The sequence below is a fragment of the Lissotriton vulgaris genome, chromosome 6 (genome assembly GCF_964263255.1).
Source record: "Lissotriton vulgaris chromosome 6, aLisVul1.2, whole genome shotgun sequence".
NCBI lineage: Eukaryota > Metazoa > Chordata > Amphibia > Caudata > Salamandridae > Lissotriton > Lissotriton vulgaris.
The window spans coordinates 1793346574-1793363600 of NC_141694.1; the positions used below are offsets into that span (position 1 = coordinate 1793346574).

General features: G+C 41.9%; 1 protein-coding gene across 2 annotated transcripts in view; it reads right to left on the reverse strand.

The window, feature by feature from the left end:
* LOC147709500 (uncharacterized) overlaps positions 1–17027 on the reverse strand; it is a 212623-nt gene that overhangs the window by 113529 nt on the left and 82067 nt on the right. For both annotated transcript variants that reach the window (XM_086928057.1, XM_086928058.1), the window contains exon 3: positions 7404–7511. In XM_086928057.1, the coding sequence (XP_086784183.1) occupies positions 7404–7511 (108 nt within the window). The remainder of the gene's footprint in view (positions 1–7403; positions 7512–17027) is intronic.

The following is a 17027-nucleotide window of genomic DNA, read 5'->3' on the forward strand; positions in this document are numbered from 1 at the left end:
GTTTGCAGCCGGCCCTATCAGTGGGTTGTAGGCACGCTGCTGTGTACATGTATCATTTGCAATAAAGGTCTTACAAAAAAAAAAAAATATTGCAATTTTTCTTTCATATACATGATCTACTTTGGCGTGGGAGAATTTGGCTGTGTTTATCTAAAAAAGCAAGGTTTAAATTGACAGCAAATTATGTACATTTCTCAAAACAGACAAGCTGATCTCAGGGGAGAAAATAATTGAATTTTTAAAACATATCCATAAATATATGAGACTCGGAGTGTGCGCCTAGATACAATGCAATTGAGTGCTGTAAAGACACTTATCAATACTGAGAAAAATAAGGTGGAAGGCAAGTATGGGTGGGGTTTAATATAGTAGAAAGAGACGATAGAAAGCTTGCTCTTTGTAGTGCGAGAAATAAATCAGAGAGGGAGAACGGCAAGAGATGCAAACCGCTTGAGTGAAAGAGATGCAGGGATAAGGTTGGTGATCAGGAGTTTGACACTCAATGCTAGGGACATCAGCATGGTGGGTAAGGAGGTAGATGTGTGTGTGGTCTCCAGAGGGCACTGGTCATCAGGTGGTTAGATTGTAAATGTCTGTGGTTGAGTAACAGTGGTCTGTTGGGGAACTCCTGCCATCCATAGGAAGGGTCAGTTTTGTGTGCCCTTCAGAATCTATGAGGATACACATGTATTATTTGGCCCAGTTTTACAAAGTTTTAATCAAGGGAGAACCCACTACACCACCTCAGGCAGTGCAATTTCGGGCAGGTAATTATTGACTACTTGCAAATTACATCAGCGACCCTTCATGTTTCCATCATGCGTAAACAGCCGCCACTGACCATGCCACCTTTTGAGGACTGACTGGTTAAAAAAACAGCACCCATCACTGATGAACAGATGTGCTCTCATTTGTGTGCAAAAATAAACAAGCATTTGCAATGCAATATGTCTCGCATTTTAGAAACTTTGACCTATTTGTATTGTAAATGGCAATGCCTTTTATTATTGCAGGTTTTTTAAACACATGAATAAAAGGTATTGTCATTTACAACGCCAATAGCTCAAAATCTTGCAGTTGAGAGACCTACTGCATTGCAAATGGTTCTTGTATCATGGTACTGAGTGCACTAAAACTTTATAGACATCAATTGTGGATGTATGTTCATCTGTTATATTAAGTGAAGAGGATAAAAATGAACATGCATACGCACAGATGGAAATGTAAGAAAAAAATACCATAACTGTGGTGCTCTAGTTGCAACCAGACAATTTATGTTTTTTTCAGTGAAATGGTGTCACTGAATACACAGGGTTGTGGTTTGAAGTCAGTGATCCACAAGCTACTGAAGCAATGTGCAGCAAGCAGGGTCTTGTGTAAAGAGAGGGAACCTCCTTTCCAGACTTCAAGTCATCAGAACCTAAGAATTTGAGATTGGGAGGCGAGTAACTCTCCACACTAGCTCCCCTCCCTCCACCACTCAAACATCTGCTTCCATGTAGCCTCTGCTGAGGTGACTGCGTGGAAGGTGCAGAGCAGGCTATCAGCTAGGTTGGGCTTGGCTCGCACGAAGGTGATGTACAGGTACACAGCGACAGCCACAGTCCAGAAGAAGGAGCTGGTGTTGGCAAAGTTGGACAGGGGGCCCTCTAACACACAGTCCCATGTGGTGGAATCAAAGTTGTGCAGCACACCATAGTAGTACGCAATGGCAGACAATAGGTCGGCCACAGAGAGGTAGAGGAGCAGCTCACTGGGCCGACAGCGCAGCTCAGGCCACAGGGCATGGGTGCAAAAGATGAGGATGCAGCCTGCCATGGACAAGGAGCAAGACAGGAGCACCGTCACCTGCTCCGACAGGTAGATCTCAGGGAGTTGGACTACGGTGGTGTTGGGCAGCAGGACCATTGTGGAGGACAAAGTTAAGTCAGGATGTGAGGGAAATCTTTAGGCAAAGTCATGAACAAACAGCTAGGTGATACCCCATCTGGGTCATCAAACAGCTGAGAAATCCACATCTGGGTCATCAACAAACAACCAGGAAGAAACCCTGTCTAGGGCATCAATCAAACAGGAGACCTGCTCCCAGATCAACAAACATCCAGGGGACCTCCATGGCACCGAGTAGCTGGGAGAGCCAATCAACGATGAGTCAGCTTCCGGGTCATCATCAAAGAACTGTATCTAAAGCATCAACAAACAGCTGGTGGACAATGCAGCAAAAGTGTTAAGGAGGACGATGTAGACGACAGAAAAGAATCAGAAGCAGCAGCACAGAAAATCCAGAAAAAAAAATATCAGTCACAGTGTCTAGACCCAGCTCAGTCTCAGAGCTCTAGACGGTGGGGTGTTCGGTTCTAGAGCTAGAGGCTAAAGGCCTTTCATGGGCGTTTATTCCTCTCAAAGATGGCTGCAGTATCAGAGCTACTGAGGAGTCACTTTCAAGCAGTGTCGGAGTCCAGGGCTTTGGTGTGCGAGATGCAGCCCACTAGACGAACACTTAAGGAATGAAAACATGCTAAGTGTGGGTTAGGAGGAGAGCTTTAGGGGGCAGAGGGAGGCAGAGATGACCCAGAGATCTACAGACAGGAAAGGAAGAGGTTCCAGAATCTGGGAGACATGATGGAGCAGACCAAATGAAGTGGGAATAGGAACTATGGAGTCATGTGATTGTAGTTTCTAGGAAAAAAGTGCCTCGAAACAGGGTAGCTTCAGAGAAGTCATTGAGTCCCAGAGATTGCGAAAGTGGGACTTACCAAAGAGGATGGTGCTCAGAACTCCAAGGCAGAGGAGTGGGGGAAGATCCTCTCAACAGGAGGGGGCCGGGCTTTAAGTAGGCCGGGCCACAGACCCAGTAGTAATTTAAAATGGGCTTTTAACTGGGTCCTTATATTTATGTCCTTAATTTTACTGGTAAAACACTGACAATTGCTGAACAGTTCATCTAAATATGTGTTAAGGGAATCCATATCAGTGATTTATTTCTGGTTCATATTTCACATATTGTACTTACTTTTTCACTCCATAAGAGTGCTGGCTATTTCCAGGATGTTGTGTTTTTGTATTTGTCTCTGTGTAGCATATTACTCTTGTATAGTGCATAGTTGAGGCTGAAGGCAGAGTGAGTTTCTCACAGTGCCTGTCAGTGGGTCAAACCGGTGCTCAGAACATATGGTCATCCAATCCATGACCTCTCCACAAAGCACTCAGAGAAACCCTGTGACAAGCTAATAGTCCTGGCTGGTTTTAGGTGTAGGTAAGTTGGTGTGCTACATACCTGGATGTAATAACTGAAAGCTCAGAGAGAAACCAACATACTGGTTGCGTGTCACACTATGGAAATCACAGAAATGTTGTTTATTTATTAAGCCATGCCTTTAATTACATAGGCCATGCCCCTTTTAAAGACCCCTCACTTTTTTCATCTCGTTTATAGCCCTTGGAGGGGGATCTTAGAGCACCAGGGAAAAGTGGAGGGGCAGAGTATTCCAGAGAAATGGTGACAGAGGTGTACAGCCTTAAATGAAGGGATTGTTACATCCCCTGACATAAGGAGAGGGGTGTTTATCGCAGATGATGGAGGTAAATTGGTCCCAAGTGCCTACTCAAAAGTTCAATGCAATGCAATTCAAATGTAACTGCAGTTTGCACATCAATGGCTACAGCGGTCCGCCCGGACTTCTTAATTTAGTTATACATTTTATATAGCGCAGATACTGCTTGAAGGCCTTAGGGTAACTGACTAACGACATGATACAGCCACCAGCATGATACATTTTGGGGCTCAAACGTGGGACTGTCCTTGGTGTGACCTTAGGATAAACACCTAGCACGAGGGTGCTCTTAGCTGACAGCAAGGCTATAGGAAATGGGATGAGGTGCCAGCTACCAGAGGTCTACCATTTCCCAGGTCCAAGTGTGAGCAGCTTATCCATGTCACAGGTTTGGCTTTGCATCCTTAGGCGCACCGATCCCAAAATAAGGTAAACTGTACTGCAAGTCCTAGAATGAAAACCAAAACCTGGACTGGACGAGCGTTGTACTCATGTACCTGGGACACATGATGTGTGCAAGCTATGTATGGGATCTTGCAGTGATACAGTTGGCGACCCTGGAGATCCAGGGAGGAAGGGAAAGGAATAAAACAGTGATCACACTCAGCCAAATTTGGTCCAGAGTCCCTGAAATATAACAGAGATGCCACCATTGGGTGCCGCTCCCCCAAACGATGTGACTGAACAGACGGCGGTGGTTTCCAACTTCGTGGCGAGCTCTGAGTCATTAATACTCACAGAGAGCGAGGGGCGGCAGTCACTTAGTTTCAGGCACAGTCAAACAGTAGGTTTGCAGGAGGAAAAGGAGAGAGTCCCTGTGCCCCGCTGGTTGCTTATCAGTTAGGAGGCACAGATTCAAAGAAGGATGGAGACGGGTGAGGGGGTTACTTACAGTTTCTGGGCAGGATTCATCCTGCTCCAGAACATGTTTTGTTTCCACAGTTCTTTCCTCTGTAAGTGCCGCTCCGATCTCGGCTTCTTGGGAGTCTGTCCTGGGGCGGGTCCAGAGCAAGGCCCTCCCTGAATCAAGTGAGAACTGGAGCAGCGCCTCCTCGTGCCTGCCCTGCTGGCTTCAGTGCTGCTCGGTCTCATGGCCCTCTCCTCCCGGCCTCAGTGCTCCAAACCTCACTGGTGTCTGCCCTCATTACCTCCTTTCACTCTAAGTGCGCGAGCCAAGCCTCACAGGGACAGTGCCGCTTCACAGCCTCGGCTCCAAACACGGACAACGTGGAAGGAAGTCCAGAGCTCTCAAGTTTCCATATTTATAAGCCAGTTGCTCACGAGGTCCAGTTTATTTTCCTTTGCGCTGTGGAAACTTGCAGCTGTGTTTCGCTAATTATAAAATCAGAACTAAGCATCAACACACAATTAAACAAGCATTTGCAATGCAATAGGACTCGCATTTGCGCAAGACCTATTGCATTGCATCACGGACAACGGAGAAGTGGCACAGACAACAGGAGTGCGGGCGGTGGGAGGGCAGAGAAGGCACAGAAAACAGGAGTGCAGGTGGGGGAGTGGATGAGAAGGCAAGGAAAAAAATAGTGCTGACAGTCTAAATAACACATAACCCTCGAGGTAAAGGGAACAGTAGCGATGGGAGGGTACAAATGATGACACAGCCATAATAAGTAGGGACTAACAAGCCTCATAATCAATAAGAGGCCAGCATTACGAAGGACAAAGACACAAGCCAATGAAAAGTATGGGCGGGGTATTGGCAAGGCTTCTCTCCCATACTAAACTACCCCAGATCTTCCCTAGAGGAGCGCTTACATGCTGACTTTAGGGTCGACCTAAAAATGAGGCACATTTCATCTAGTAAATGTAGCATGCTTGTCATTTAGCATTGACATTGCATTGGATGCCCTGCCCATGACAGGACAGGCCTTCCAATGCGCTGTGTGTCAGGTTGAAAACAAGGATGGCGGGGAGGGATGGGGGATGTCGTGTAGCAAAATGGAGAGGTGGTGGGTGAAAGCAGCAATAGTTTTGTTTAGTCAAGTGAAACCCAAAACGAAACCAACATCACATAACGCGAAAACTATACCTTGGACGGATGAACGAGATTAAAGCCAGTAGAAAGCAAAATGAGCCGATACCGATGCACATATTTATCTGCTTTAACCCCTTCCATGCTGCTGCGATTTCGCGGCAGTGCGGCACTTCCGCAAAACGGGCAGGCCGCATCGGCCATTGGCCGACAGCAGCACTGGGGAGGTAGTGCTGCCGTCGGCCAATAGCGGACGGCAGCATGGAAGGGGTTAACATACAATTGAAAACAAGCAGGGACCCTGCGTGCAGAAAAAAAAAAAGCACACAGCCTCCTGTAGCAGCCGCCCTGCTAATCAAGGGAATGAAACACGAAGGCTTGTGTTTAGTGTTCTTTCAGAATAAAAAACATAGTTCCTGAGCCAGTAACAGGACACGTAGAAGGAAGCAAGGATTTTTAAAGGACAGTATAATGAACAAAAAAAAGCAATAGGCGGGCTATAAGCTCACAGAGTATATACAACATGTCTAGAAGAGACAATGCAGTCTAGGCTCCAACTAATAAATCAGCTCAAGAAATAAAATAAATAAAAAAATGTAATATGTCATGCCTGATGAAATTGTCCTACCATACAACAGAAGATTCCATCCTCTAAAAAGGCACTGAGATGATTTTCGCGTTCTTAATCAACTCAGTGCTTAATTTGTACCAGTGGTTTACAGTGCTCGGCACCAACACTTAATTGGCAAAACCAGCACTTATGACAGTCTGCCACATGGTGGCACTGTTTGTATAATTTGGAGATGAGCACTACAACAGTTGTTTATTAATTGAATATACATTTAAAATTACTACTACCTGCCACCCAAAACATTCTTCCAGCTTTAGGGGCCTGGAATAGTCTGAGTTGTCAAACTAGTAGGACTGTGATGTTAGTAGGTGTGTTTGTACTGTCATCAGCAGCACTGCCTGGGGCAATGGGTGGTGCAAGCTGTAATGACCTCCTGCCTATGGCCCTAAAACTTTATTTTTTTAAGAAGTAAAGCACTGGTTGACCTCATGGTCATCAAAAATGTAGATTCCGCAAATTACATATATTTTACAAAAGCAGACAGCAGATGTGTCTCAGTGTAATTAAACAAGTTCTAATTTGATCATGGCAAGTCCTCACTTTTCAGCTCCGAAATGGAGATTTATGCCCAACCTCTTTTTTCAAAATGCTTTCCAACGCACCTAGGGATTGATCTGTATTCTTACGCTCCTTCAGTCCTAGCTCCTTTATGGCTGTTCTTGAGGCTCAAAGACACCCGTTGCACTTGTCTCCTTTGGAGCTTATGAACTCCAGTCCGAGCTGGGCCTGCACAGTTGATTATTTCAAATGTAATTTGCTAACTATGCTAAGTCTAACCAAGGATAAAGGAGAAATCATGGCCAGGAAGGACTCACTACTATACCAGATGGCTGGTGAAAAGTTGCAAAAATAAGTTTAAAAACAGGTCTTAAAAAGGGAGAGGAGACAATGCTACTTTTGGTTTAAAATTTGCTAAATGATGTAGATGTGCACCTCTCTCTTTCCCCCAAATACTCAGATACTTATACAATGTGGTTCTGACAATGCATTCACTCCTAAACAACAAGTGGCCTGTATTCAGTGAGAAAAGCACATACATTTGGAGAAAGAGATCAGATATACTATTACAACTTCAATGTAACAAATATTGGGGGTTCTTCCATAGAAGCGAGAGACAGGCAACCATCATACATTTGAGCATAGTAGGCAGTAATAACAGTAAACATCAAAATATTTGTGGACGTCATGCTTTTGAAAAAAAGAGAATTTATATGATATCTTTTACCTTTAATTCTATAATCAAATCATATATTTTGTTCTTAAGTGGCTGGTCGCTTCTTTCCACAGGATTTTTCTCTGCGGTTGACTTTTCTGCAATTCCATCGAATATAAGCTGAAAAATTCAAAAACACTCCTATGAATGAGTTCTCAGCATTGAAATAACTAGGTTTACATCTAAATAATATGTCCTTTTGTGGTTCATATTTTAGCCACATAACATATCATGCTGTCAATACTCCTGTTCAGGGCATTTGCATGTGTACTGAAACAGAAATCACTGGTATACATATAAATCGATTAGGTCACATTTTCAGGTGCAAGTTAGACTGAAATAGTCATTCTTTGAGAGAAAGGGGTCTCACAGGGATTACTAAAATTTGGGACCTGTGTACGGAAAGGTTTCGCCTCACAATCCTTGAAAACTGATAGTTAGTAGGTATTGGATGTTTAATCAGAAATATTTGGGCTAATGGTGTCACTAAAAATGTACTCAGGATTCTTTCATGGCCAACATGTTTTTTTAATCACATTACCTATCCATTGAGTCGCGGTATAACATTCACAACATATTCATTCACAATAAAATCATTACTGCTAAAGAAAAACTCTTTTGTTATATCTCCAATGACCAACAGTAAACCACAAACTTATTTAGTAAACAACAATCTGAGTTTGATTCATAAAGATAGAAATGCTTAAACATGTAAGACCGTAAGACCCACCTCAGATGCTCATTCTGGGTAAATGGGCTACTAGGTTGATAGATTTTATAAGGTCATATGAAAAGCATTCACAAGAGCAATATGTCTATTGCTGTTTGGATATGGAAATGATAATAGCATCATTAATAGGTGAACGGACTGGTAGTTAATTCACAAATTAACGACCCAGATATCTTTCCGGAGATGGTGTCCTGGTTCTACGGGGGTCTGAGAGTTATCGGATAACTGGGAAAGCATCCAAATGTAGCTTGGGCCATCATACCCACATTATTGTCCTTTATTTAAAAAATATGTTTTTGAGTTTTTCAAGCAGTGAGTGAACATCATACAGAAAAGAACATTGCAGTCCTGCAATATGTAATATTAAGCAGTCAGTGTCATCAGTGCCCACTCTAAACACTCATCGTGGTCACTCCCCAAAAATATTGTATGCATTCATGCGAGTCGCCTGAGGCCAAGACATTTATTTATTTATAGGTTTTATATAGCACTAGCTAGAACCAAACGTACCAGAGTGCTTTACATGTAATGCCAGACCATTAGATTAAATTACATGCATTTGTAGAGACAAAGAGAATCGTTAGGCAGTTAAGGTGGTTACAATATAGGGACATTAGAACAGCGTAAGTTAATGGAGTAAACGTCATAGTAAATGTAAATGTATAGGCATTTATATAGCGCACTACTTACCCGTAGGGTCCCAAGGCGCTTCGACCGCTGCGAAACCCTTCCTGGCTTCCCTGAGAGATGGTCCCTTAATGGGTATCTCCAGGGTGAGACCAGGCATCCCCGGCGGTCTGGTGGGGCCGTTAGTGAAGATGAGGCAAGCTAATGCCCAGAGTTGCCGAGTGTGATTGCTGATCAGAGTGGGCACCGAGGCGAGAGAATTATCGAGTCCGCTGACCCTGGTCCAGAAACCTGCAGCGCCGGGATTCGAACCCTGGTCCCGGGCCGTCCTCTGCTCTCGGGTCTGCCGCCTCTAACCAGTGAGCCACACTACTTCACTTAGTAGATAGCTGAAACAATCAATCAACCGACCGTCGCAAGGGGTCTAGTCAGAATGAGTGTGATCTATGGAACACAGCTCACTCAATTTGCTGGAGCAAACTATGTCCTCAAATCTCACTAGTCTCTCATCCTTGTCCACATATATAGCGCTAGAACAAATGACATTCAGGACTCAGGAGGACACATGCTGGGCATGGGTCGGTTTTTCTTGGGCATTAGCTCCCAGTATTTCTCTAGGTGTTGCTGGCAGAAGGCGGTGTATGCCAGTCAGTCTTTAAGTTTCAGACGGTTATGGTGTCCCCAGTGCATGGATTTAGGTGGTACTTATCTTGTTTTCACTCCTTGAATGTCCATGTTACGTGGGGCTCATATTTTTATCTGCTTATAGGTAGTGCTTTAAGGATTTCAGCGAATATGACTGTAAGGCTTTAGTTATTGATACACCTATTTGATTATTGATTGTTTATGTTTGTTTCTACAGGTTTTTAAGTAAGTTTGTTTGTTTTGATGATTTATACAGCTTTTCGAATAAGTCTGTATTACGTTCACGCTTCATACAGTAATTTAAATAAGTTCGTATTATGTTTATGCTTCATACAGTAATCCTAGTCTGTATTTCTTCCAATGCCTTATACAGCAATTCAAATGAGTCTGTTTTACGTTCATACAGCAATTTTAGTAAGTCTGTGTTTCTTTCTATGCTTGGTACAGCAATTCGTGTGAATCTGTATTACTTTCAATGCTTTATACAGCAGTAAGTCTGTATTACCTTGCTGATTTAATTAATTCATTATTACTTACAATGGTACAGTTTTTGTGGTGCAAATTTAGGTGCATGTTTGGGTGCTTCTTGTAATTGCTGTTTTTTTAAGTTTAGAGGTTATTTTCTCCTGTAGGGTTGTTCAGAGCTGGTCTCTATACATATTCAGTGTGGGGTGTGCGCGCGCCCTTTTCACTGTTTTTACCCTACGTAATCTTTGTACTTAGCATCAGCCTTACCCTTTCTTTACCTGTACTCACTTTTATTGTGCTGTGCCTTCTTTGCAGTGGTTATTCTATACATACGTTGGTATTATTGCATTTTACAATTTCAATGTTCCCAAGGGAAGGGGATGTGTTTAGCTATATTTGCTTAGGTTGCGTTTAGTTATATTTGCTTAGATTGCGTTTAGCTATATTTGCTTAGATTGCGTTTAGCTATATTTGCTTAGGTTGTGTTTACCTATATTTGCTTAGTCTATTTTATTCTGGTCTTATTCTGTAAATACATACATATTGCAAGTTTTATCTTTTGCTTCCTCTCGTATTGCTATGTATTATATTATTGTGTTTACTGCTATGTATCATATTATTGTGTTTAATTTCCGTTGAAGAAAAGGGGATATGTTGTGCCTTATGTTATCTCCTTGCTTGCTGCTCAGCCAGTATGTATGTGATGACTGTGTGGAATGTTGAATGCTGGATGACAGAGTGAATGGAATGTTAGTGTGCCTGGTGTGGATGTGGAATGACAGTTGATGAGAGAGAGCTGAGCAGTGACCATCCTGCTCCTGGTGGGGTTTTCCTCCTGTACATCTTACTTCAAATAAAGAGCTTCAAGAAACTACCTGACCATTCATCATTTAATTCACTACAGTGGACTGCCAGCGTCACAAGAGTTTCTGTGCAATCCACCTCCAGAGTTTCATCTCTACTATGACGTTGTGCGAGTCAGCTAGAGAACGCAGCTGCTGTGAGCCACCCGACTCTGATGACTCTTACGTGTCGCCATCTTGAATAGGCCTGTGGGAACTGCTGGAAATGCCTATGGCGAAGATTGTTTGACAAGACTGCAGCAAAGTTTGCAATACTCGGTTGATGTTTGCTGCACTCAATAGGTAACCCGTTTTTCAGTGAAGAACATGTTTACTCTTGGATTGTTCTCACTTACTACTGAGTTTCTAAGACAATTGGCGATTTTTCTACTGAACAGTAATTGGAACTACATTCTGCTATAACCGGAACCCGGTGTCATTATCTTCAACCTTGATTCTCTGGGATGCTTTGACATATGTGTTCGTTATGCTGATTTATTTAGTTTTCTCTGTTTTATCCACAGCCAGCTTTACTGAGATGTGACCATTTACTTTTATTTATTTTATTTGTAATGTCTTGCATGCTAATTTGTTTATGACAAATTGAACTTTATCCTGGGTTTCTTTGGCGTTTGCCTTGTTTATATGATATTACATGCATTGCCATTTGTGACTGTAACTGTCATTTAATAGGCTTGCAATGACTCATTCTACAATTTAAACATGCCTGTGATGTGTTTAGCAATTGCTATGTATGAGGAGGTGTACAACAGCCGTTGTTACTTACGTGGTTGATATTTTTAGTACAGGTGTATTTTATTCTGTTTTATTTGCATAGCAGAAGTTTCACCTGTTTTATTACTTTATTTTCTTAGATTGCTGTTCATTTTGCTATTCTATTGGGTTTTTCTCTGGTATCAAGCCTTGTTCTTGCTGGGTATTATTTATTGTTTACATATTTGTGGCAAAGTTAAAAGATTGCAGTTTCGATGAGGGTATCCCTGTAATTTACACAAGATGAGTGTATCCCGTTTCATTCTTGTTATTTTCACGTGTGAGGGTATTCCTGTAATTTACACAGATGAGTGTATCCCGTTTTATTCTTATTGTATGCATGGGTGAGGGTATCCTTGTAATTATCACGGGTGTGTCCCGTTTCATTCTTGTTATTTTCACGGGTGAGAGTATTCCTGTAATTTACACAAGATGAGTGTATCCCATTACTTGTTATTTACACGGGTGAGTGTACCCCGTTTCGTTCTTGTTGTTTACATGGGTGAGGGTATTCCTGTAATTTACACAGATGAGTGTATCCCATTACTTGTTATTTACATGGGTGAGTGTACCCGTTTTCATTCTTGATGTTTATTTGTGTGAGTGTATCCCTGTGCTTTTCCTGGTGTTTTTGTTGAGTACTAGTTTTCACGCATGTATTTTTCTTCATTCCTGTTATGGTCTGTCAAGTCTTTTGTTTTTCAGTGCTGGTTCGCTGTTAACTTCACATCTCTTGTTTTATCCATCTTTTCTTCTGTTGCCGTTGACTGAATCTTTGATGCATAGGGGAGCCTGAGACGTTAGGTTTACTTATGTTGTACGTGAGTATCTCTTCTTTCTTTGGCCTGTGACTTAGTATGTCTTCAGGTGTGCGTATTTTCGTGGCACAGGTTTTGTTTTGCCTTCCTTTGCGAGAAATGGGGATGGTGTGCATGCCATTAATTTGCTTGTATTTCATTTAATTATCTATTCATTATCATCTATTCTTTTCTTTCTTCCTCGCTAATATGAACTATGTGCAATATTGCAAGTTTTATCATTCCTATTTTCAAACTGCAATGTTGCGAATTATTGTGTTTTATTGCTGTTGAAGGAAAGGGGATATGTTGTACCTTGAATCATCTCCTTCTTAGCTGCTCAGCCAGAATGAATGTGTTGTCTGCGTGGAATGTTGGAATAGTTGATGACAGAGAGAGTAGAATGTGAGTGTGCCTGGTTGTGTGTGGAGAATGACAGTTGAAGAGAGTGGCTGAGCAGCAACCATGCAGCTCCTGGTGGGACCTTCCATATAATTTTCATAAGACCTACTAAAGACTTCTATGGAACCTGTAACGAATTACTAATAAACCTCACACATGGAAATATTACCTGGCAACCTCTGGTTTTCTACTTAATTCATTTAGAACAATCTGGTTGAGAACATCTATAATAGATCAATTAGGCAAGGGCATGTGGGTTCACTTCAACAGCAGCGCGGTGGAGGGCTGTTGTCCTGTGAGTGAGTGGGAGCATTTTACCAATGCAGTCTGGTTCAGGTCTGGTGCAATATTTTGCCATAAAAGGGGGAATAAGATTACTAGCACTCACTTGTTAGCAGTATTAAGAATGGCCCTTGTTAGGCTGGGTAAAGATCCTTTTCTGTTTGGCACTCATTCCTTCCGTATGGGTGCAGCCACCGAGGCCGCGAGATTCTGTTGGGCATGGAATGATATAAGGTGGATCGGCAGGTGGAAATCGTTCTGTTGTGCTTGTTATGTTAGAAAATGAGATGCTGTTTTTCAATTTCCTCTTTGTTAATATTTGTTTTTCTATTTAGGTTGCGTGCAGGGCCCATTAGCAGGAAAAAAGCACAGCAGGATAGTGGGAAATTCTTTCATAAAGTGGGCAGCGAATTTTGAAGAACAACAAATTTATGGCAGATCCTTTGGACTTCCAAGCGTTGAGCATGAAGTGTTTTGGAAGGGTAAAGGTGGTATGCGGTGGGCAGGTTTGTTTCCTACTTTATCCGAACTGTCTTCTTCTTAGGGTTTTCCTGATATGCTTGTTATCCATTTGGTGGGAAACTAGTTAGTGTCTTTGTCAGGTTTGTCTCTCATTAAGCAAATGAAGCTGGACCTCGCAGTTCTCAAGCACAATTGGGCCGGCACATGTTTAATTTGGACAGAATTTATATATAGGAAATACTGGAGAGAGGCAAGGAGTCAGGACGCTGTGTAAAAGGCGAGACGTAAGCTCAACCAAGCTATGAAGGTATTCTGTCAAGCCATGGGCATTAAAGTGTTGTCACATAACAACATTACAGGATCTGAGGGCCACTTATTTTGAGACAATGGTGTTCATTTATCTCAATTGGGACAGGCTTATTATTTGGTGGAACTGAGGGATTTGCTTGCTAACTTATTATTAAATGAACATTTATGGTGCAATCAAAGTCTCTAATGTTTTTTCCTTTTCAGCAATATCTAAGGTGGGGCCAGAAAAACTCTTCATTTTTACTGGGTGGCGCTTTTTGGGGGGTGGAAAGTCTGGAGCCGGCTTATCCATCCCTCGGGGGTTGGGGGTTTGGGGGGGGGGGGGAGTGGTAGGACAGAACGCAAGGGAGGGGAAGAAAAAAGATGGGGTTTGCAATTACATGGGGTTTAATATGGAAGAGTCGTTTGAGGTATTTTTATTCTCAAAGGTTGGGGGTTTTTGTGAAGATAATTCAGGGGATTTATGATGCCAATGTTGTTTATAATGTTGTTTTGCTTAAAGTGATGAAAATTTACCTGTCTTAATAAAGTGGCCTTTTTTGCTATAACAGGAATTAGTGGGTTGTGATTATTGCGTGAAGGCTTTAAGAGGGCTCCTGAACATCCTTTCAGAGACTAATTTAAGTTTTTAGTTTGAGAATTGTTTGTATTGCATGCTTCAAGTTACTGTTCAGGGTTTTAAACTGAATACAAAAAGTCTAAAATGTTATATATGGAGTTTTTATCACTTTGCTGTCCCATTTGTTTTATAACATTTTAGACTGCATTTCATTCAACCACCTTCTAAACACAACCACATTTGTGTAACTCAATCCACTTTCCCATCTGCCTGGATACTCCTTTAGCAGAAGCAAACAGTATAGAATTCTGTTCTAAAATATTGGTATGTTCACAGATTCACTGAAGAAAATTAAGCATCAGCAGACTATGAACTGTAGCATAGGCCCACTGCTGTCAACATTTAGATGCCCAACTATACAGCCTGATTCTCCCCTCTCTTCCGATTCTACAAGATCTTGTGCAGGGGAAAGGGAGTGGCAGAGACTGTGGGCGAAGGCACAAAGAGAGCATTCCCACCACCCACCACTCGTAGCTCACAGTGGCTGAACTGTGGAAAAAGGGAGGAAGGAATTTTCCGCGGCTCTAATGTCTCTATCAAAGAGAAACTGTTTGTCAGACCCTAGGTGGAATCAGGGATAGACTGCTGCCTATTTTTACATCTCTTTTTGACCATGCTTTAGAGTTAACTGATTTGACATACACTGCAAGATTCATGAAGATTATTTGTAAAGACAGGTGGTCGTGTCTCTCTGGAGGCTTTTTTCAAATAAAAACAAAATTAAGACATTCTGCACTTACGGGGAGGAATGTTCCAACTGTCTTACAGCCTTCTGTGGCGGGCTGTACCAGCCACTAAAAGCAACTCAACTTACCTGTTACAGTCCCTAACAATGAGCTTGTGTCTATAATGCAAGAGCGGCCTTGATTAGCATGTATGTTTGGCTAAGGCGGGCTGTAATTCAATATATTAACTATTTTGGAATGTGGTGAGGGGCATGACTCACAAGAGATGAAGCCTCATGTGAGTCATGAAGCTCCTCCCCAGCCTCAACAAATGGTAATAGTGTATTACACTTTACACATCTGCATGTTCATGTTGTTTTTGATGTCCATTCATTATAAACAAACACCAAAGCACAAGGTTTAAAACTTTGCAAGGAGCTATACCCACGAAAAGTAGATCTTATGAGTATGGATCAGTTTTCTCCATTGTAAAGAAAATGGAATTTGTAAAGTATATTGCAGTGTCTTCTTTAATCAGACAATCAGTTCTTCAGCTATAACATGGAAATTGACATTTGCACTGTGTGGCTTTGAGGTTATTAACCCCTTGCCTGCTGATGACGGAACCGCTCCGTCATCAGCTGCGGTGGCGCTGTGCTGATGACGGAGCGGTTCCGTCATGGCCCGCCCGACGCTCCTGCGCGGCGCGAATTCCGCGCCTGCGCTGAGCGTTCCATTGAGCGGGCGGGGCCATGACGGAACCGCTCCGTCATAAGCACAGCGCAACCGACGCTGGTGACGGAGCGGTTCCGTCACCAGCATGCGGCCGCCGCGCGGCCTTCCCGCCCCCTTAGCACTGCGGCGGAATAGCCGCCGCAGTGAAGGGGTTAATATACCTCTTATCAATATTTTGTTTTTCCTTTTTTTATTGGCCACATTGAATATTGCTGGCAATGCAAATCTATAAATCACGTTATATGCAGATTCTTTTATTGAACAAAATGCAGCTATATACAAATCTATTTTACACAGGGGACTGTGAAATATGGGAAATATATCAGGTTTCATGGAAAATATAGATTTTGTTGTCGCAAACAAAGCCCCCACATCATGCTCCAGAACATTCCATTGTCAGCTCTACTAGGATTCTGCAAAATGGTAGAGCAAAAACTGTGACTAGTTTATCCAAATTATATGGGCAAATATGCAAAGTATAGAGAACATCCTATGGTAATATCATTTTCATTTATCTGATCTAGACATAATATTTTATAAAATTTGCAAATTGTGTGGCATATGTGTTAAGTCCATTAACTGTACAGTAATTCTACAACTGGACAATCTTATACATCCACTGGCCTTCCCCATACACTATTGCTTTAACAAAAATGCTTTAAAAAATATAAATAAAATTCATACATTCCAATTTCTATCAGTAACCATTGTTTCCTGAACATTGAAGAAAATTGATTTTTAAAACTAACTACCCCCAAAATATAGATGTAATATTACAATACAAGACAGAACATGTAAAATGTGGGGCTATATTTGCATTTCAGTGTTCTAGTGGCGTTTATAAACCACTCACCCTTTGGCTCATGGATTATGGGGTAATCAGAACCTCACAATGGCAATGTACACAGTTACCCTTTATATATGTATAATTTCCTATTCACACATATAAAATAAAACTTTCTATCAGTTTCACAAAATTGATATGTGCATTGGGATGTTGCTGAGCACAATAATATACACTGTGAGAATATATAGCATTTTTAAAGTGGGAATATTTTAGAAATCAGAAATAAACATCTGCAGGGGTCACAAATCATAACAATGTTACTAGGCCTACAGGTTTAGTAACTTGAATAATCTACTTGACTTACCTGTAATGTACTTGACCCATGAACTGGTCTCAAAATGTGTGATCCTAGCCAAATATTTTGTCTTTTAGAGCAGCCTTTTCTTCATTATCACATAAGAGAACACTTTCAAATATGCAATTTCTGCTGTA